Genomic DNA, 23,163 nt, shown 5'->3' on the forward strand with positions numbered 1-23,163 from the left:
GCTCGGGGGGGGGGGGGGGGTGCAATACGTTAGAAGATAAAGCAGATCACGTTAATTTCATCTGTCACATCTTTACATTATGAAGCTTACTGTAGTTCTCCAGAACAGTTGAGCCCAGTCACGCTATTGTTTGTAAAATATCACAACGGGAGAAAGCGGGAGCATGTGAGTCCAGCTGTTTATTGACAGGTGACATTTTTATATTGAAAGCCAACTTTTTTGGTTTTGTTGCTTCAATCAAAACGTTTATTCTTTCAGTGAAATACGGAACCGGTCCGTATTTTATCTAACGGGTGGCTTCCTTAAGTCTAAATATTCCTGTTACATTGCACAACCTTCAATGTTATGTCATAATTACGTAAAATTCTGGCAAATTAGTTCGCAATGAGCCAGGCGGCCCAAACTGTTGCATATACCCTGACTCTGCGTGCAATGAACGCAAGAGAAGTGACACAATTTCACCTGGTTAATATTGCCTGCTAACCTGGATTTTTTTTAGCTAAATATGCAGGTTTAAAAATATATACTTCTGTGTATTGATTATTAGAAAGGCATTGATGTTTATGGTTAGGTATACGTTGGAGCAACGACAGTCCTTTTTCGCGAATGCGCACCGCATCGATTATATGCAACGCAGGACACGCTAGATAAACTAGTAATATCATCAACCATGTGTAGTTAACTAGTGACTATGATTGATTGATTGTTTTTTATAAGATAAGTTTAATGCTAGCTAGCAACTTACCTTGGCTTCTTACTGCATTCTCGTAACAGGCAGGCTCCTCGTGAGGCAGGTGGTTAGAGCGTTGGACTAGTTAACCGTAAGGTTGCAAGATTGAATCCCTGAGCTGACAAGGTAAAAATCTGTCGTTCTGCCCCTGAACAAGGCAGTTAACCCACCGTTCCTAGGCCGTCATTGAAAATAAGAATGTGTTCTTAACTGACTTGGCTAGTTAAATAAAGGTGTAAAAAAAAAAAAATGCGTCAAAATCGGCATCCAAAATTAACGATTTCCGATTCTTATGAAAACGTGAAATCGGCCCTAATTAATCGGCCATTCCGATTAATCGGTCGACCTCTAATCCTAATAGTACCGGTAAAGTTCGTCGAAACATGTCAAACGATGTTCATAATTAATCCTCAGGTTGTCAATTGTCTAAATAATCGATAATATTTCAACCGTACAATAGCGTATTCAATAGAAAGGAAAAACAACGAAACCAGCACTGCATGATTCTACAGTCCACTGAGAGAAAGGTCTCATTCTTCTTCATTTTTCAGAAAACAAGCCTGAAACAATGTCTAAAGACTGTTGACATCTAGTGGAAGCCATAGGAACTGCAATCTGGGTCCTAACCCATTAGATACTCTATAGGCATTCAATTGAAAATACCCACATCAAAAGAATCCCACTTCCTGGATGGATTTTCCTCAGGTTTTCGCCTGCCATATCAGTTATGTTATACTCAGACATTATTTTAACAGTTTTGGAAACTTTTGAGTTTTGTATCCAAATCTACCAATTATATGCATATCCTAGCTTCTGGGCCTGAGTAACAGGCAGTTTACTTTGGGCACGCTTCTCATCCAGATGTCGAAATACTGCCCCCAAGCCATAAGAAGTTAACTTGTTTAGTTGTTGGAAGGGTGCACTTAGTTCCCCTTTTGTTCTAAGTAGTCGCTCAGCGTCAGGGGGTGATGCACTTTCAAATGAGTAATTCGGTTTGTGGTATTGAAAGATTTAACTTTCTCCCTTCTGGAAATCATAGCAGCACAAACATTGCGTATGGCCTTTTTGTTATCTTCCTTTGAAATGTAAAAATATATCCACACAGCAGACATTGTGCGCTAGGTTAGGAATGCTGTGTTGCACGTGTAACGCTGTTTTTTTGTGTGCCGTCATTACGTCATCTATCTATGTTATATAGGTATGCACATCAGCTTTTACATTGGTTTTGTGTTAAACTAAACATGCCAATGTTGCCACTTTTAGCTAATATCGTCCGATTCCAATATGCTTACCGATATATTGTGCATCCCTATTAATTTCTCTACCATAAGCCACCTCCAACATTGTTTTAGGGAATTTGGCAGTACGTCCAACCGGCCTCACAACCTCAGACCGCATCTAACCACACCAGCCCAGGACCTCCATCTCTAGCTTCTTCACCTGCGGGATCGTCTGAGACCAGCCACCCAGACAGCTGATGAAACTGTCGGTTTGCACAACCAAAGAATTTCTGACCACACTGTCAGAAACCGTCTCAGGAAAGCTCATCTGCGTGCTCGTCATCCTCACCAGGATCTTGACATGACTGAAGTTCGGTGTTGTAACTGGCTTCAGTGGGCAAATGCTTACCTTCGATGGTCACTGGCACGCTGTAGAAGTATGCTCTTCGTGGATTCATCTTGGTTTCAACTGTACCGGGCAGATGGCAGATGGTATGACGTCATGTAGGCAAGCGGTTTGCTGATGTCGGCACAAAGTGCCACGTGGAGGTGGGGTTATGGTATGGACAGGCATAAGCTACGGACAACGAACACAATTGCATTTTATCAATGGCAATTTGAATGCACCGAGATACCGTGACAAGATCCTGAGGCCCATTGTCGTACCATTCATCCGACGCCATCACCTCATGTTTCAGCATAATAATGCACGGCCCCATGTGTGCACAATTCCTGGAAGATGAAAATGTCCCAGTTCTTCTATGGCCTGCTTACTCACCAGCCATGTCACCCATTGAGCATGTTAGGGATGCTCTGGGTGTTCCCGTTCCCGCCACTATCCAGGAACTTGGCACAGCCATTGAATAGGAGTGGGACAACGTTCCACAGGCCACAATCAACAGCCTGATCAACTCTATGAGGAGTGATGTCGCACTCCATGAAGCAAATGGTGGTCACACCAGATACTGACTGGTTTTCTGATCCTTGCCTTTAAAAAAAAAAAAAAAAGATTTGTGACCAACAGATGCATATCTGTATTCCCAGTTGTGTGAAATCCATAGATTAGAGCGTAATAAATGTATTTCAATTTACAGATTTATTTATGAACTGGTGGCATTTTATATTTTTGTTCAGTGTACATTTCCTGTTGTTTGGCTAAAAGTTAATATTGCATTTTACTGGAGAAATGTATGCTAGCTATACCGAGAAAAGTACCGAAGATGTTGTCTGCTGATGGAATGCTGTTTGAATTCTCATCCGAATGGAGAAGTGCGACTGAAGCGCAGAAGAACACAGAATTCTGCGTTAACGCAACCCATAAGTTTAAATTGCTAGCTAAGTCAAATCAAATTTATTTATATAGCCCTTCTTACATCAGCTGATATCTCAAAGTGCTGTACAGAAACCCAGCCTGAAACCCCAAACAGCAAGCAATGCAGGTGTAGAAGCACGGTGGCTGAATGAATAAGGTGACGGGGCATCATATTGTGTTAGCCCTTGCTGTGTTTGTGAAGTCAAAGCCCTTTGGATGAGTATTCTGTATATTGATTTCCTTGCTTGTTTTTTGTTTTTCTCTCTTTGTTCTCGGCCCTTCTGCTCCTCCCCCATATTCTTTGAGAAGGCAGGCCTGTTGTCCTAGTAATTCCAGACTGCACACAGACCCAGTGTGTACACATGCTGCTTCAGAGCCAGTGCTGTTCTTCCGTAATACAAGCATGCGTCAAAACTTTGTTCATGAGCACAATAGCTCTTGTTCACATTCGCTTGTAAATGTCCATACTCACCAAAAATGGTATTCGGTAGCTCCTACCTATATATGTGTAACTTTATGAGCTTGATTGCCTGTCTTTGAAAATTATGTATTTTTTTCTTCGTTTGCACCCGTTAGTATATTTAGCAGCCTCCGTGGATTTTCGCTCTTACTTGTGCTCATTTTGTTAGCATTCTGGTTATAGATGCCCAATGGGCTTTTTTTGCGTTTTTTTGGCGCCCTGCTGTGTACTAGGCCGGTAATACCGTAAATCCCGTAATGAGAGGATGGTATGGAGATATGAACATCTGTATAAACCCAACCCTAGTTCCTACTATGTGAAATAGCTTAACTACTTCCGCATGTGTTTCAGATGGATTCAGTTATCCATCCACCTGTATTTCCTCCCATGTAAAGCTGTAGGGGGCTTCCTGCTTTGTGAGATGTTTTTCCATCCTGACCCTCCCCCCAGCAGTAGTGCTGACCCCATTTAGTCGACTGGTCGATAGGCTGTTGGTCTTTTTTAGTCAAGCAGTCGCAAATATATATATTTCATTATTTTATGGCACACGAGATACCTGTCTGATTGACACCTGACTCACGCATGTCTCAGTGGACTAATCCATTGCGATGGCTCACCAGTATCAGTAGTACATTTACCGTTAATTCCCATAATTTCCAAACTGCAATGTTGTTATTATTATTTTACTGTTCTCATTGTTGGAGTGGACATGTTTTTTGAGGACCGCACAACCTAGGTTACACTTGTGAGGAACAAGTTTTGCTTTTTAAATGTCATTTACGAATTATTAATTGTATTTTGTTTGTAGCGCTCCTGTCAATCTTGAGTGAGGACGCGCACCTGATTATGCTTAAAGTAGGCCTAGGCTACTTGCCCTCCGCAAATGTAGGCCTACAAATGTGCCCATTTGGGAATCTGATTGGTATTTCTGATTTGTCTAAACTCACCACCACTGTGGAGCTTCTAACAGCAAGTAAACAGTTTGTTTTTACATCCATTGAGAATGACAATAGTTCCTCAACATAGCTGGAAACATTTTTCAAATAGGCTCTTCTTCAATAACCACTCCAGGCCACTTCAGCCCAGACCCAAGTTAATAGTTGATACAATGTTGCAAGTTCCTTGCAGACAGGCCAAGTGTGTAGCCATGTGATTTAGAGGATATTTATTTTATCAGGATATTGTGTACCTCCAGGCTACAATGTTTTTGTTGGCTTTATGTACGCCATTTTTACATAGTTGGCAATAAAATAATTGTGATTAATCACATGATGATTTTGAGGTATGACTATGTTTTGATTAAATTGAACTGTTCCATGAAAATGTGCATATGAAAATCCTAACTGGCATGCAGGTCGGTAAAAATGGTAAAATAAATTGTTACTCCAAATGGAAAAGGTTGCCGAACCTTGGTTTAGCCTATTACCGGCAACTTCAGGAGCTTAACGGCAGAATCTGCGAAGGCCAGCAGCAGCAGAGGGTCATGAACATGTTTTTTTAATTGATCTCTGGCTCCCTCTTGAATCATTTGTTTTCATTCATTAATCACAGTGTGCTTAATTAACTTCTTATGGCTGCAATCCCGTTAACGGGATGATATGACAACAGCCAGTGAAAGTGCAGGGCGCCAAATTCAAACAACAGAAATCTCATAATTAAAATTCCTCAAACATACATGTATCTTATACCATTTTAAAGGTAATCTTGTTGTTAATCCCACCAAAGTCTCTGATTTCAAATAGGCTTTTCAGCGAAAGCACCACAAACGATTATGTTAGGTCACCACCAACTCACAGAAAAATTCTGCCATTTTTCCAGCCAAAGAGAGGAGTCACAAAAAGCAGAAATAGAGATAAAATTAATCACTAACCTTTGATGATCTTCATCAGATGACACTCATAGGACTTCATGTTACACAATACATATATGTCTTGTTCGATTAAGTTCATATTTATATCCAAAAACCTCAGTTTACATTGGCGCCATGTTCAGAAATGCCTCCCAAATATCCAGAGAAATTGCAGAGAGCCACGTCAAATAACAGAAATACTCATCATAAACTTTGATGAAAGATACATGTTTTACATAGAATTAAAGATACACTTGTTCTTAATGGAACCGCTGTGTCAGATTTCAAAAAGCTTTACGGCAAAACACAATATTCAATAATCTGAAGACAGTGTTCAGCCACAAAAGCAAGCCATACAGTTACCCGCCAAATTGTGCAAAACTCATAAAAAGCATTATAAATCTTCACTGACCTTTGCTGAGCTTCGTCGGAATGCACTCCCAGGACTCCCACAAGAAATTCTTTTTTTTCGGTAATGTCCATTTATGTCCAAATAGCTATTTTTGTAGCGTGTTTGGTAAACAAATCCAACGTCAGGGAAGCGTGTTCACTAAAACCTGACGAAATGTCCAAAAGTTCCGTAACAGTCCGTAGAAACATGTCAAACGATGTATTGAATCAATCTTTATAATGTTTTTAACATAAATCTTGAATAACGTTCCAACCGGAGAATTATATTGACTTCAGATGAACGATGGAACAGAGCTCCCTCTCATGTGAACGCGCATGGTCAAAGCATGGTCAGGTCATGGCAGACCTGACTAATTCCCCTCTCATTCAGCCCCCCTTCACAGTAGAGGCATCAGACAAGGTTCTACAGACTGTTGACATCTAGTGGACGCCGTAGGAAGTGCAAACTCATCCATATCTCGCTGTGATTTCAATGGGATCTTGGTTGAGAATCGACCAGCCTCAGAATTTCCACTTCCTGTTTGGATTTTTTTCTCAGGTTTTTGCCTGCCATATGAGTTCTGTTATACTTGCAGACATAATTCAAACAGTTTTAGAAACTTCAGAGTGTTTTCTATCCAATACTAATAATAATATGCATATATTAGCAACTATGACTGAGGAGCAGGCCGTTTACTCTGGGCACCTCTGTGCTACTTAATACTGCCCCTGCAGACATAAGAAGTTAATGCATCAAACAAGCTCAGTAGCCTACATATAGTTGTTTTTATTGAAAAACACAGGGTGTGTCTATATAGGGGGGGGGGAATGGTTGAAAGAACAGACGACTAGGTCAACCAAGATTTTGTCGTGGACAGCCCTACCTAGCAGGCATCCATCCAGGGCACTGTCAGTATGGCTCTGACCTGTAGCATAGGTTGTTCTCTGGCATGGACCATGCGTTCCTCTCCCCCTGTGACCAGCGTCAGCTGTCATGTGTGAATGACGCTGCTGCCACCCTGTGCAGCATGGTGGTGTGAAATGGCAGGGATGAGGACCGGGGAGCAGGGCTCTATTTACGACTGTCTTAACACTTAGTTAAGTAGGCGTCAGTTCCAGTCCCGGCCTCGTCCCTCCTGGAGGCTCGTCCAAAGGGCTCCCCTCCTCATTCCACACAGTCAGTGGCCTGTGACTGCTGGCTGGCTGACTGACTGTTTCACCAGGCCCAGTGCTCCTGTCTATTCCATCTGAACCCTACGCCCAGTCCTGGTGACCTCTCAACTTTACAAAATGGCTGCTTTGCCATTTCTATTCCTCCTTGTCCCCTCAATGTGGGGGCTGATCGATACAGGTCACAGAATGAAATGGAGTGTCTATTAAAGAGCCTGTGATGTTGCATGCAGCAGTGTTGCATGGATTTTCTCAGTGACAAGTGCAGTTCCTCATCAGGTGTGCCTAGCTCTACTCTCTCTCCTCGTCTCCTTTTCATCCTTTGTCAACCCTGATCGTTAGACCACCATGTCTATTGGCATGGCCCAGCATGTCTCAATCTCACCATGTCATCAACACCCTGAGTCACAATCAGTGTTCACCCTTCAGCCACAAATGATTAGCTCAGGTGACTTTCACTTTCCATTGTGCCCTGACTATAAGTCAGTCAAACTTTCATGCTTTCTCTTCCATGCTAATTTGTCGGTCATTGCAGAACGGTAATTTTAATTGACAACCGAGATCATAGTTATCTTTCAGAAGAGATTATTTACCATAGCACGTCAGAAGTAATATGCTGTTATCTTCAAAGCAGCATTCAGTCGTGCCTCCACTCTCTCTCCTCCTTTCTTCTCCCTCCCGTTTTGAAGTGAAGACAGCCCTATCCTCTGAAGTCCCAGTCCCACATGCGGTCCGCAGATGACTTGGATGCTCTAGCTAGTGCAGACAGGGTGGGACACCTGGTCCCAGTCCCTTCACATACACTGTGGCCAGCATAGAGTTGGAATGAGTAGAATGGACATGGCTCTAAAATCTACAGGAGATGTCACCGTCCACGCAATAGAAAAGCATTGCTCCACATGTCAAAAACTGAGACTCGGCACAGAATTCTAACAGGTGTTGATGAACAAACGTTTAAACATGGACACAGCCGGTCCACCCTACCACAGAACGTTTGCTTTTAATCTACTCAATCAAATTCTATGGCACCGACTGCTTTCCCTCTCTAACCCAGACAGTCCCCCTCAGCACTGATAAGTGTCTCCACACTCTGCTCTCTGCTCCTCCCAGCCAATGTGGTGAAGGGAAAATGCACGGCACCGTTGGCGAGTGTGTGTTTGCACTTTGTTCCGTGTCACCAAGAGAGGAGGAAAGGAGGGAGATTGACAACTTCTCCATGCGTGTCAGACTGCACCTGGATTCATTTAGAAGGCTGCCTCTAGCTTGTTTTGCATTGGCTGTGCATAGTAAACCCTCCAAAGCGGTAGTAGCGTAAACATACACCTAATACTACGTATAATATTCAATCAAGAACTGTAGGCTGTTTAAAAATTCAAAATAAATCGCTGCAACTCACGTACGGAGTCGGGAGAGGCGAAGGTCGAGAGCTGTGCGTCCTCCGAAACACCACCCAACCAAGCCGCACTGCTTCTTGACACAGTGCCCACTTAACTCGGAAGCCAGCCGCACCAATGTGTCGGAGGAAACACCGTGCACCTGACGACTGTGTCAGCGTGCACTGCGCCCGGTCCGCCATGGATTTTTGTTTGTTTTTGTTTCCCGATGGGACAAGGACATCCTTGCCAGCCAAACCCTCCCCTAACCCGGACGACGCTGGGCCAATTGTGAGCCTGGACTCGAACCAGAATCTCTCGTGGCACAATGTAGACTGTATCTAGAGGTAAAAGGAGGCATTCCTGTCAGCTTAAAAGTCAGATTTGTTTAGACTGATTTAAATGACCGTTACAGTGCCTTCAAAAAGTATACACACCCCTTGACTTTTTCCACTTTTTGTTACAGCCTGAATTTAAAATGGATTAAATTGAGATTTTGTCACTGGTCTACACACAATACCCCATAATGTCAAAGTGGAATTATGTTTTTAGACATTTTTACAAATTAATAAAAAATGAAAAGCTGAAATGTCTTGAGTTGATAAGTATTCAACCCCTTTGTGATGGCAAGCCTAAATATGTTCAGCAAAAAGTAGCATAACAAGTCACATAAAAAGTTGCATAGATTCACTCAAGATTTTTGATTGACTATCTCATCTCTGTACCCCACACAAACAATTATCTGTAAGGTCCCTCAGTTGAGCAGTGGATTTCAAGCACAGATTTAACCACAAAGACCAGGGAGGTTTTCCGATGCCTCGCAAAGATGGGCACCTTTTGGTAGCTGGGTAAAAATAAAACAAAGCAGACATTGAATATCCCTTTGAGAATGGTGAAGTTATTAATTACACTTTGTAGTGACTGGGTGTATTGATACACCATCCAAAGATACAGGTGTCTTTCCTAACTCCGTTGCCAGAGAGAAAGGTAACCGCTGAGGGATTTCACCAATGAGGCCAATGGTTAAACATTTTTTTTAAAATCTTTATTTAGCTAGTCAGTTAACAAATTCTTATTTTCAATGACGGCCTAGGAACAGTGGGTTAACCGCCTTGTTCAGGGGCAGAACGACAGATTTTTACCTTGTCAGCTCAGGGATTTGATCTTGCAACCTTTCGGTTAATAGTCCAACGCTCTAACCACTAGATTACCTGCCTCCCCAGGCTGTGATTGGAGAAAACTGAGGATGGATCAACAACATAGTAGTTACTACACTAACCTAAATGACAGAGTGTGAAGGATGCCTGTACAGAATACAAATATTCCAAAACATGCATCCCTGTTTGGAAGAAGGAACTAAAGTAAAACTGCTAAAAATGTGGCAAAGCAATTATCTTTTTGTCCTAAATACGAAGCGTTGGGTTTGGGGCAAACACAACACTGAGTACCACTCTTCATATTGTCAAACATGGTGGTGGCTGCATCATGTTATGGGTATGCTTATCATTGGCATGGACCATAAAACATTTTATGGAGCTAAGCACAGGGAAAATCCTAGAGGAAAACCTCTTTGTCTGCTTTCCAACAGACACTGGGGGACAAATTAACCTTTCAGTAGGACAGTAACCTAAAACACAAAGCCAAATCTACACTGGAGTTGCTTACCAAGAAGACAGTGAATGTTCCTGAGTGACCAAGTTAGTTTTGACTTAAATCTATGGCAAGACTTAATGGCTGTCTGGCAATGATCTACAACCAGATTAACAGAGCTTGAAGAATATTTAAAAGAATAATGTACAATTCAGGTGTGCAAAGCTCATAGACTTGCCCAGAAAGACTCACAGCTGTAGTCGCTGCCAAAGGTGTTTCTAACGCATTGACTCAAGGTTGTGAATACTTAAAAAAAAAATATATACATGTTTTCACTTTGTCATTATGAGGCATTGTGTGTAGATGGGTGAGTAAGAGAATCAGTTTATTCCATTTTGAATTCAGGCTGTAACAGAATGAATGTGGAATAAGTCAAGGGGTATGAAATCTTTCCGAAGGCGGTGTAGGTTTCTGAGTAGATAACAACTACTGCACAATATAAAATGCCCACATAGACTGGCCCAGAGCATTGTATTTAGACTGGCCCCTTCCCTGCTGCCCTACCCAGACCAGTAACTCAATAGGGATTGCTCCTCTCCGTTCAGGCCCCAGGAGAAGCGAGCAGGTTCTGCCTGTTTCACCAGGGCTCACTTTAATGGCTTCTAATTGTTTGAGTCCTCTTCATATGTCAAGCCAAATTTTCCTGCGCTTGTTGAAGACTCATATTTTTTACAAAAAAATCTTAGGAGACTGTACTCCCTTTTGGCCTGTGCTTTCGTTCTAGTGCTACCAACCTGGCTAGCTAGTGCAAAGGGAGCAGGGCCAAGTGTCTAACACTTACTAGGCTAATTCTATGCCGCACCCTCAGTGCATTGCCTTTTTCTTCTACGCTCCTCTTTCTCAGTGGCCTGCCTGTATTCCCTCCATTCTTCACCCCTGTCTCACTGCCACATATCTGCTTACCCTCTTTGTTCTCCTTCCACCTTTTGGCTCGCTCCTCCCCCCTGTTTTTCTCCCGCTGAGTTCTGTGCTGTCAGCAGTGCTGTCAGAGTTTAGCAGAGCTCCTCGATCTCCATCCACGTCTTTTCTTTACTCCCGTCCTTCGCTCCTTCCTTCCCAATCATCTCTTTCTACCTTACCTGCCTCACTGACTCTCGTTCAGTCCTGTCCTCTCCGTGATGCAGTGGCCAATAGCGTTTTTCTTTACTCCCATCCTGCCTCGTTCCCCTATCCGGTTTCTCTCATTTACCTCTGTACACTGCCATATAGGCCTACAGTGTGTTGCAGGATAGACAGTGTAGTGATGGTGCAATGTCTCTGATGGTGTAAAGTGCCTTGACTTTTTCCAAATTTTTGTTGTGTTATAGCCTGAATTTTAAATGGATTAAGTTGTGATTTTGTTTTGTCACTGGCCTACACAATACCCCATAATGTCAAAGTGGAAATATGTTTTTAGAAAATGTTACAAATTAAATATAAATGACAATTCAAATGTCTTGAGTCAAGTATTCAACCCCTTTGTTATGGCAAGCCTAAATATGTTCAGGAGTAAAACTGTGCTTAACTAGTCACTTAAGTTGCATGGACTCACTGTGTGCAATAAGTGTTTTAACATGATTTTTGAATGACTACCTCATCTCTGTACCCAACGCATACAATTATCTGTAAGGTGCCTCAGTTGAGCTGAGTTGCATTTCAAACACAGATTCTACCACAAAGACCAGGGAGATTTTCCAATGCCTACCAAAGATGGGAACCTATTGGTAGATGGGTAAAAAAAAAAAAAAAACCAATATTGAATATCCCTTTGAGCTGAGGATGGATCAACAACATTATAGTTACTCCACGATACTAACCTAACTGACAGAGTGAAAAGACTGTTCAGAATAAATAGATTTCAAACATACAGCTCTGGAAAAATTAAGAGACCCCTGCAAAATTATCAGTTTCTCTGGTTTTACTATTTATAGGTATGTGTTTGGGCAAAATGAACATTTTTGTTTTATTCTATAAATTACTGACAACATTTCTCCTAAATTCCAAATAAAAATATTGTAATTTAGAGCATTTATTTGCAGAAAATGACAACTGGTCAAAATAACAAAAAAGATCCAGTGTTGTCAGACCTCGAATAATGCAACGAAAATAAGTTCATATTCATTTTTAAATAACACAGTACTAATGTTTTAACTTAGGAATAGTTCAGAAATCAATATCTGGTGGAATAACCCTGATTTTCAATCACAGCTTTCATGCGTCTTGGCATGCTCTCCATCAGTCTTTCATGTTGATGTTGGGTGACTTTATGCCGCTCCTGGCGCACAAATTCAAGCAGCTCGGCTTTGTTTGATGGCTTGTGACCATCCAGCTTCCTCTTGATCACATTCCAGAGGTTTTCAATCGGGTTCAGGTCTGGAGATTGGGCTGGCCATGACAGGGTCTTGATCTGGTGGTCCTCCATCCACACCTTGATTGACCTGGCTGTGTGGCATGGAGCTTTGTCCTGCTCGAAAAACCACTCCTCAGAGTTGGAGAACATTGTCAGAGCAGAAGGAAGCAGGTTTTCTTCCAGGACAACCTTGTACGTGGCTTGATTCATGCGTCCTTCACAAAGACAAATCTGCCTGATTCCAGCCTTGCTGAAGCACCCCCAGATCATCTCCAATCCTCCACCAAATGTCACAGTGGGTGCGAGACCTGGAGAGGCCTACAAGCCATAGTGTCTCGCACCCACTGTGAAATTTGGCGGAGGATCGGAGATGATCTGGGGGTGCTTCAGCAAGGCTGGAATCTGGCAGATTCAAAAACAACTTGACAGTTTAAAAATGAGTGGGCGTTTATCAATATTGTATATAAACTATTGTAAAATACTACGTGCGATTGCGACTTAGTATGTTCGTACGCACAGAAAAAGTGTGATTTATCAGACAATCCCACAAGAGTCATACGCACACCGGTAGGAGATACCTATTGATAAATACCAATGGTTCTCAGCGTCGGTGCTCGTGCACGACCTTTGCTATTTGCATTTCAAAATTATCCCTTTAAAACCCGTGGGGAATATAAAACGCCGTACCGTAAGATACATCGGCGCAAACAAAAAAGCGTATCGAGAAAAAACTAACTTTTCAAAGACTGAAATAGAGGTGCTATTGTCAGAGGATGAGACGAGTACAACCAAAATGTTTTATTTGATTCGCTCAGTTGTGGCTTGACCAGTAAAAAAAAATGTTTGATTGAGGACCATCCATCCTCAACAGCTCCCTCCTGGAGGCATATAGGCCAACATTGCTGTTCTGCAGAATGAACGAGTCGTGCGTTCCACCAGGCCACCTTGCCAGCACATTCAGCAGCATCTTTTGCACGTCACATAACCTGTCACTTCCACACTGTTCTGTTCACATGGTTGAACTCGTTTTGGGTTGGTGCTTTTATGGCGATGTGGGTGCAGTCTATTGGTCCGTTTGTATTTGTGAACCCATTGATGGCAAAGAAACCCCTCTTGCGATGGTGTATAAAAATGTTATGATATTGATTTCCTCCTGATTGCCTCCAAAACATTGGCTCATTGGGGGCTGAGAGATTCTGATCGGCAAGTTCCAGCTGAAAAGTGCATGTTGCCAAACACCCAAGGGTGGATAGCACCGGAATGGCATGTTTGCCTTTCTGAAGTAGGTCTTTCATCCTCGCAAAAATCTTAAGGTTGGCTCATCAGATATCGTTTCCCAAAACCAATCTGTACTTTCTGCACAAAAAAAGTCCCACCTGTCTCTAGAAACACGCTCTCTGCTAAGTGCACAATGTGCCAAATCATCCAACAAGAAAGGTTTCACTTTCACACATGACTCTAATTCAACAAATGACTGTACTTTATATGCACTGATGTGGACAAATTATACGATATCACTATATGTTCCATGAATTCACAATGAAATCAAAAAATGTTTTATTACTCTCACAATTTCACAAATGTTCAACATATTTTCCCCATTCCACGTCTTGACAAGCAGTTCCCTTATTCCACCACTTGGCACTGCGTACTCATGGTCATGGCTGTGCATACCCTTACGCTCACTCTCAAGCAAACGTGTTCATATTGATACATCTCACACCTTGAGTGGAAATGATTCCAAGCATGGTTTACGCACAGATTCGTGCCTACGCGTGATTGATAAATGAGGCCCCAGATGTGCAAAGCTCTTAGACTTACCCAGAAAGACTCACAGCTGTAATTGCTGCCAAATGTGATTCTGATGTATTGACTCAGGGGGTTGATTACTTATCTAATTAAGATATATTAGTGTGTTATTTTTCATGAATCTTTAAAAAAAATCTACAAAAATAATCCATTTTAATCCCATTCATAACAATGAAATGTGGAAAAAGTCGAGGGGTGTGAATACTTTCTGAAGGCACTGTACATAAACTAATAAATGCTATTATGTTCTTTGAAATACATTAGTAAACACAACCAAATGATTATTTTTACAATGGCATATATGAAATGTATTTTTTTTAAGACTGTTAGTGTTGATGTCCAAAATATTTGTCAATTGCTCGCGGGGTGTGAATACTTTCAAGGCCAGGCTTTTCTAGTGTTCATTTTTCGTGTTGTCGGCCTATTGATTAGGAATCAGCAAGCTAAGCTCAGGAGCTGGGAGCGGAGGCTCTGCAGCAGCACTTGAGAACTTGTGCATTCCATGGCGGCTTAATGAAGGCTGGCCAATACCTACAGTAGTGTTGTAATAGCAGCCCCAGAGACTGACTGTACAGGTTTTGTCCATGCCTCGCCTGGCCACCAGCTCACCACTGAGGTGAATACTGTCATTGTTTATAACATGTCTGTTGAACATTTGCTTGAGCTCATCAAATATGGTTCAATGGCTCAAATACCTGCATTTGTGGTGAAGGTTTTAGGCTACATTGTTCCTGATGGGATACATTTAAACAACAAACAAACAAATCTGCCGAACAAAGAAAAGGAATGCGAAAGAAAATCGATTGTCATCCAATTTCTTTTGTCGATTAACTTATTTCACAACGGTGCCAATGAACCCCACAGGTTCGTTTTTTCCCTGGCCTTTGTGCAGCCAGGTGCCGTACAAACAGGTTATTGATGTCGGCTATAGATAATCCTAGTCACAGTACGTGTTGGTTTGTGCCTGCTGCCTGCACATTTTTGTCATTTAAGGAGGGATAAAATGGTGTGTTTGGCACAGTTTGGCTTGTCCTCAGAGCTCAGACAGACAGCATCTCCCTTTCAAACTGTATGTTGGTTTTAGAAGTCTAGTTTAGACCCAGGGATTGTGTGATACAGCCCCCCCCCCCCCCCCCCCCTCTCCATACAGTAGGGTTTGTGGTGCTTAAAGGTGAATTAGTGCTGTTGCAGTAAAACCCACAGATTACTGGGGGGAGGGGAGCAGCCCAGACTTTATGGCCCTGTAGCTTGTATTGCAAGTCCCTGCTTCTGTTTACCTTGAGCTGTACCCGGCTAGGCAGCTATATGGTACACAGTGTGCACCTGGCTTGTCAACAGAACACTCTCCCACTCCAACTCTAGTTCCTTACATGCTGAGGCCTAGCGCTCTACTGTACTGAGAGTAGGTAACAAAGTGATCATGAATATTCCCGAATGTTGTATGTGTGTGCATGCTGTGAGAACCAGGGGAGTTTCTCCACCTCTGGGCTGTGGGAATGATGCTCCCTTCCTGCACCTCACGTCTCTCTATCCCCCCCTCCGGAAAGTGTTTACGCTCACTCTTGCTCTACAACAACACTGCAAGCTCGACCCAATTCTTTTCCAAGGACACGTTTTACACATAAGCATACACACACACACACACACACACACAGTGTTGACACGAGCTGACATGTACCTCAGTTCGAGTCTCACTTGGCTACACTTGGTAGAATGTAAGCGATATGTTCTATGTTGAGGTTGAATGTTTTTGGGTGTGACGTTGGTGGCGAAGGAATGGTCTTAATGTGAGGGGTGCTCGAGATGCTCGATCTCTGTTAGTTTGAGGAGACCTCACAAGAGACTGATGTGATTGGAGCAGATCAGACAGCCGTGTGTGTGAACACTGAATAGTTGTCTCTACTGCAGACAGACAAAGCCACAGTATGTGACTCCCACTGTCTGTTGCTTGTGAGGTGTGGAAACACTTTGTTGCTTTTATGAATTTTGTCTTGCTGCTTTTTGCTCTATGTTGCTCTGTCTGTATGCTACGTCTTGCTTGTCCTATGTTGCTCTGTCTGTATGCTATGTCTTGCTTGTCCTATGTTGCTCTGCGTGTGCTCACTGCTCAATGATTGTCTATATTGTAATTGTTTTTAATAACCTGCCCAGGGACTGCGGTTGAAAATTAGCCGGCTGGCTAAAACCGGCACTTTTACTGAAACGTTGATTAATGTGCACTGTCCCTGTAAAAATAAACTAAACTCAAACTTAACTCAACTCTAGCAGATCACTTACACACACACACACACACCCTCTCATTCTCGCGCTGTGCACTGTACAGACTAACATCTGTTAGGCACACCTACACACACAGGCCTACACCCTGTGCATATGCACATGGACACACACACTAACATGTTCGCACACATGATCTCTCTCTCTCTTAAGCACACACATGTAGACACAGTAAGCCTAATTGTGGGATATTCCCTGGCGACTCATTGCTATTATTACATGGTCACTTGACCATGAATGGGTTAGAATGACTAAAGCCTCAGGTTTCCTAGAAGCCACTAGGACACAGTGTTATCTTTGTTGTGGATTCATATAAAAAAACTTGATGTGTTAAGATCCCACACTATGAAAATGCCACTGCAGCGCCTGAATGTCTGTGGTTGAACCATACTGTATGGAGTCAAACCGCGCGGAGTCTGTGTGCATTGCATTTGTATCTTCAACGTTCACCGTCTTACACGGTCCTTAGCCTGGTCCCATGTCTGTTTGTGCTTTTGCGCTATTCATTGGCAAGCTAAACATAAATTCCATTAGGATTTGGCAGGAGACTGACTGGCACCCGGGCTAGGGATGACTGGCCTGTCACTCAGGAGTGGGGCTGGGTTAGAAGGAAAAGGCGGGAGTCAAATGAAGGGTGGGGAGGAAAGGAGAGGGGGAGGGAAGGGAAGAAAGGAGAAGGGAAGAGAGGAGACAATTTGTCTCACTTTAGCGTAAGTAGCCAAATTGCTGATGGCAGCACAAAATATCAGACCTTTTATGCAGTGTGTGTGTGTGCGCGGGCGCGCGCACCTCTACCCCTGTCCCGTTGTCTGCATCTCTCTCATTAGTCTCTCTGAGCTGAAACAATGGGGCTAAATCTGCACCCCAGTCATCTGACGAGTTAGCTCTGAGCGAGATGGTATTGGGTGGCAGTCGGTCTCACACACACACGATGGACTCTTCAGAAATCGGCAGTACAGAGGCACCTTGGGGGGTATTTGGTATTTTATTAGGATCCCCATTAGCAGTTGCAAAAGCAGCAGCTACTCTTCCTGGGGTCCACACAAAACATGAAACGTGACATAATACAGAACATTAATTGATGAAGGACAGAACTACATTCATTTAAAAATTAAACTTAGTTTGTGTGCATGTATTGATATGTAGGCTGTCTATTTAAAATGGTGGAGTGGCCTTTTTTAATTTTTTTTATTTATTTAACTATGCAAGTCAGTTAAGAACATTCTTATTTTCAATGACGGCCTAGGAACAGTGGGTTAACTGCCTTCGCTTCTTCAGGGATAGAACAACAGATTTTTACCTTGTCAGCTCGGGGATTCGATCTTGCAACCTTTCGGTTACTAGTCCAACGCTCTAACCACTAGGCTACCTGTCGCCCCAGGTAGCCTAGTGGGGTGTTACTTTATCTGTTTTTTTTTTAACCAGTTTTGTTCATTTGAGAAATATGAGATGGAAATTCCATGCAATAATGGTTCTATATAATACTGTACGCTTTGTTGAATTTGTTTTGGATTTGCTGACTGAAAAGGCCTCTGGTGGCTTATCTGGGGGGTAAGTGTGTGTCAGTCAGAGCTGTGTATAAATTGACTATGGAATTTAGAATTTCACATTGTTTCTTATAAAAAGAATTGTTGCAGTCAGTCTCTCCTCAACTCTTAGCCAAGAGAGACTGGTATGCATAGTATTTATATTAGCCCCTGATTACAATGAAGAGCAAGACGTGCCGCTCTGTTCTGGGCTAGGTCTTTCCTTGCAACACTCGACCACACGAGTGACAATAATCAAGATAAGACCAAACTAGAGCCTGCATGACATGCTTTTTTAAGTGCAGTGTCATAAAAGCAGAGCATCTCTTTACGTACAGACCTCTCCCCATCTTTACAACCATTGAATCTATATGTTTTGATCATGACAGTTTACAATCTAAGGTAACACCAAGTCATTTAGTACCCTGAACTTGTTCAACAGCCACACCATTCAGTACTAGATTCTGCTGAGGTCTAGATTGTAGGGAATGATTTGTACCAAATACAATGCTCTTAGTTTTAGAGATGTTCAGGACCAGTTTATTACTGGCCACCCATTCCAAAACAGACTGCAACTCTTTGTTAAGGGTTTCAGTGACTTCATTAGCTGTGGTTGCTGATGCATATATGGTTCAATCATCAGCATACATGGACACACATGCTTTGTTTAATGCCAGTGGCAGGTTATTGGTAAAAATAGAAAAGAGTAGAGGGCCTAGAGAGCTGCCCTGAGGTACACCACACTTTGCATGTTTGACATTAAAGAAGCTTCCATTTAGGAAAACCCTTTGAGTTCTATTGGATAGATAGCTCTGATATGGCAGATGTTGAAAAGCAATAACACATACATTTTCACAACAGCAGGTTATCGTCAATAATGTCAAAGGCTTTTATTATCAATTGATTTCAACCAATCATCAGTAGTTTGTGTCAGTGCAGTACATGTTGAGGACTTGTCTATAAGCATGCTGGAAGTCTGTTAATTTGTTTACAGAGAAATAACATTGTTTTGCTAAGAGCTGGCAGCAAGCTGATTGGTCTGCTGTTAAAGCAGCCTTTGCTGGTTCTAACACTCTTGGGTAGTGGAATGACTGGGTTCCCTCTGGCCTGAGGACAAAGACTTTCCTCTAGGCTAAGATGAAAGATATGACAGATAGCAGTGGCTATAGAGTCAGCTACCATCCTCAGTAGCTTGCCATCTAAGTTTTCAATGCCAGGATGTTTGTCATTATTGAGCGATAACTATAATTTTGCTACCTCTCCCACACTAACTTTACAAAATTTAAACTTGCAATACTTTTCTTTCATTAGTAGTTTTTTTAATGCTTGAGTATGATGGCTCACTGTTCATTGTTTGCACTTCCTGCCTAAGTTGCCAATGAAGGAATCAATTTAAATAATAGGCAACATCAAATGGTTTTGTGATGAATAAGCCACCTGATTTGATGAAAGATGGATTTGAATTTGTCTTTCAACCATTTCTAAATCAATCAATCAAATGTATTTATATAGCCCTTCTTACATCAGCTGATATCTCAAAGTGCTGTACAGAAACCCAGCCTAAAACCCCAAACAGCAAGCAATGCAGGTGTAGAAGCACGGTGGCTAGGAAACCTAGAGAGGAACCAGGCTGTGAGGGATGGCCAGTCCTCTTCTGGCTGTGCCGGGTGGAGATTATAACAGAACATGGCCAAGATGTTCAAATGTTCATAGATGACCAGCATGGTCAAATAATAATAATCACAGTAGTTGTCGAGGGTGCAGCAAGTCAGCACCTCAGGAGTAAATGTCAGTTGGCTTTTCATAGCCGATCATTAAGAATATCTCTACCGCTCCTGCTGTCTCTAGAGAGTTGAAAACAGCAGGTCTGGGACAGGTAGCACGTCCGGTGAACAGGTCAGGGTTCCATAGCCGCAGGCAGAACAGTTGAAACTGAAGCAGCAGCACGGCCAGGTGGACTGGGGACAGCAAAGAGTCATCATGCCAGGTAGTCCTGAGACATGGTCCTAGGGCTCAGGTCGTCCGAGAGAGAGAAAGAAAGAAAGAGAGAATTAGAGAGAGCATACTTAAATTCACACAGGACACCGGATAAGACAGGAGAAGTACTCCAGATATAACAGACTGACCCTAGCCCCCCGACACATAAACTATTGCAGCATAAATACTGGAGGCTGAGACAGGAGGGGTCAGGAGACAGAGTTGACTACACCAGTATTTGGACACAACACCTGAAGTTATTTTCTTGTTGTAACAACTGCTTGTAGAACAGTTTTTGTTTTTGTGACAGAGCGACACCACTGTCCTCAACGGTTCTCCCGCCAGCTTTAGTTTTTGTCGTTGTAGCAAACTTTGTTATGCTGTTACTCTACGCAGTTCCAGACAGGGCATGTCGCAGGGAAGATTAAAAACAACAAACAGCAGCCAGAAGCTCAGGAAAATCCGCGGTCCCAGCCACAATAGCGAACCACATTGTGGGCTGCGTTCAAGCCCTCAAGAAAACCCTGCTAGCTAGTTAGCAGCTAGGCTAGTTGCTACGCCAAACAGCTCCTCAGACCCAGCCTTGGTCGGCAGGATCTCTGGACAGATAGTAGCAGTCCCACCTACTGATGCTAACCACATCGCGGGATCCAAACACAAAAGGTAGCTAGTTATTAAGAAATGTTTCAATAGACTTTCCAAAACAACAAACTGCGCTCTCCCTCGTTCTGCGGGGGTCTCCATGTCGTGCCCCTCTCTCCACTGATGAGTCAGATGCAGTCTGAACACTGACACCAGCCATTTTATAGAGAGTGGATCCGATTGGCTTTGTTCCTTGTCCATTTGTTAAGGAGATTGCAAATCCCATATACTTACTGTGTCTCAAAATACCACTTGTTTATGACTTACTCAGCCAATGTGTGAAATCACTGCATTTTTTGGACTGTTTTAACTCACTGTTTTAACTTAGCTGCAAGTGTTTTATAAAGAGGTGAGAACATAGCTAGAAAATGGGAGTGTTATGTCATTGTGTTGTCAGTCGTACTGTGCTATAATGTCTGTGATGCCAACTGATGTCATCAACAGGCCACTTGTGTGTGTGTGTGTTTGTAGTGTGTGTGTAATCCTGTGTCTCACCTTGTTGCTCTGACTTGTTTTTCAGCCCAGAATGTGACGGTGGATGAGATTCTCTCTGCCTACAGACAGGCCTGTGTGAAACTCAACTGTAAACTCATCCCCAAAGTGCTCAAACAGATGCAGGTAAACCTGAATGAAACGCACACAGATATAGATAGAAAAATAAGTATCCATGCCACTACTTCAGTAGCCTAATAACAGCACTGAAACACGAGGCATCATTCAGGCTTTATTGGCTTTAGAGTCTTGTCGTGGAGCTGGATTAGGCCTACATCTGGACTTTAAATCCCCAACACCATCACCACCTCATCGAAATCTGGTACCAGTGGAACCCTCTCACCCCTCATCACTCCTGGCACCCAATCAAACATCACCTGACCTCAAACCACCCTGCTGGGGCAGCTCACTCACACCCACCATGGGGATTGTCATGTTGCTAGCTGGGCTTTGCTGACAGCAGCAGGGGGATTCATGTGCTGTGTCTTTCTTGTTTGTTGATGTTTGTTTTTCTGTTTGCAAGGTCATGTGTGCTCTAATCCCTAAGAATAAGCAGTTCCTGAGATCTGATAGGGAATGCCTCTACTGTTAAAACATTTTTTATATATATATATATATATATACCGGTGCCTCGCTCGTGTGCGTGTTTGTGCCTGTGAATGTGCCTACATGAACATGTTAATGCATGAGTGGGCATTGTTTGGGTTCGTTCAGTTGAAAGCCTGTTATGCAGAGACTTTCCTTTGTCTTGGCGACAGAACAGGAATGAATGGGGAAACCTGTGAAAGGCCTATTTCACCTTTAAGTGACTGGGCAGAACAGGGGGAGGGCTCATGATTGGTTAACCGATTATGACACGGACCATGCCTGTTTGTACTTGGCTTATCGCTGTGATTCTTATTGTCCAGTAGTCTTTTTCCTTTCCGTTCATGTGAGAGGTCAACCAATGCAGTATTGATACCATGATATTTGCTTGTAAAGAGAGCAATCACAGATGGAATTAGTAATGTGTCGATGGATGGAAATGAAGAGCAAGACCGAGGCACAGCCATAAGTAGCATAAGAGGGTGTGTGACCCTCCTACTGTAAGTTGCCACGGTTACCTGCCCAGCGACCCGCGCACTCCAGCATGTCTCTGTCTGCTGTGCCATGTCATTGGAAAGTTTGAGTGAGTATTTATGGAAGTGCTTACTCCTCAAGACCAACCCCAGAACTCTGGCCACCCATCCGTCCACCCTTAACACACTCACGCATACGCCCACACATGCGCACAGACATTCAAACACATTCTCAAACACACACCCTTGAACAGTACAAACATACACACACACATGCTAAAGCAGCCTACTGTCAACATTCTGTTGATGGTCAATAGCCTTCTGTTGATGGTCCATACACACCCCCCTTGCTTGCATGCAGAAGTATAGGCGGGTTTTAATACCCACAGTATCTTCCTAAAGCCTCCTGAGCAGGTTAGTCTTTCTCTGTTGTGTGTCTTGTCTTAGCAAGACAATGGGCTTCAGGGTGTGTGCACGTGGGATGACAGTAGGAATCTGCAGTGGGTGAGGATGAGCTCATATGGACGAGTCACTAAGGGTGAGTGACAGGCAGGCTGGTAGCAGGATGTGGAGTGCAGGGACATGTTATAACTGTCGGATGTTTGCAGTTTGCTCTGCCACTGCCCACACACAGGACACTAGGGCTGGGCGATAGGGCTTTAAGCTTTTTTCAAACTTATGGGCGAGTCGCCCATATCTCGATTTTTGTGAAGTTTTCTCTAAATAAGCTTTGTTGTATAATTAAAAGGTCAAATCCCCTGCATTTAAAAAAGTCAACAATAACCTATTGAATTCAGAGCTCGTGTAATTATACCTAGGCTGAATATATGCCTTCTACAACCTTAAGACCCAGTAATAATTTAATTATTTTATCAAAATACTTATACCTGCTTTTTTGC

At 42.9% G+C, this 23,163-nt stretch overlaps 1 protein-coding gene across 2 annotated transcripts in view; it reads left to right on the forward strand.

Moving 5' to 3' along the window:
* Nucleotides 1–23,163, forward strand: part of LOC139549170 (protein phosphatase 1 regulatory subunit 37-like) — a 60,201-nt gene that overhangs the window by 11,446 nt on the left and 25,592 nt on the right. For both annotated transcript variants that reach the window (XM_071359333.1, XM_071359332.1), the window contains exon 2: nucleotides 21,235–21,332. In XM_071359333.1, the coding sequence (XP_071215434.1) occupies nucleotides 21,235–21,332 (98 nt within the window). The remainder of the gene's footprint in view (nucleotides 1–21,234; nucleotides 21,333–23,163) is intronic.

Source organism: Salvelinus alpinus, chromosome 22, assembly GCF_045679555.1.
Source record: "Salvelinus alpinus chromosome 22, SLU_Salpinus.1, whole genome shotgun sequence".
Taxonomy (NCBI): domain Eukaryota; kingdom Metazoa; phylum Chordata; class Actinopteri; order Salmoniformes; family Salmonidae; genus Salvelinus; species Salvelinus alpinus.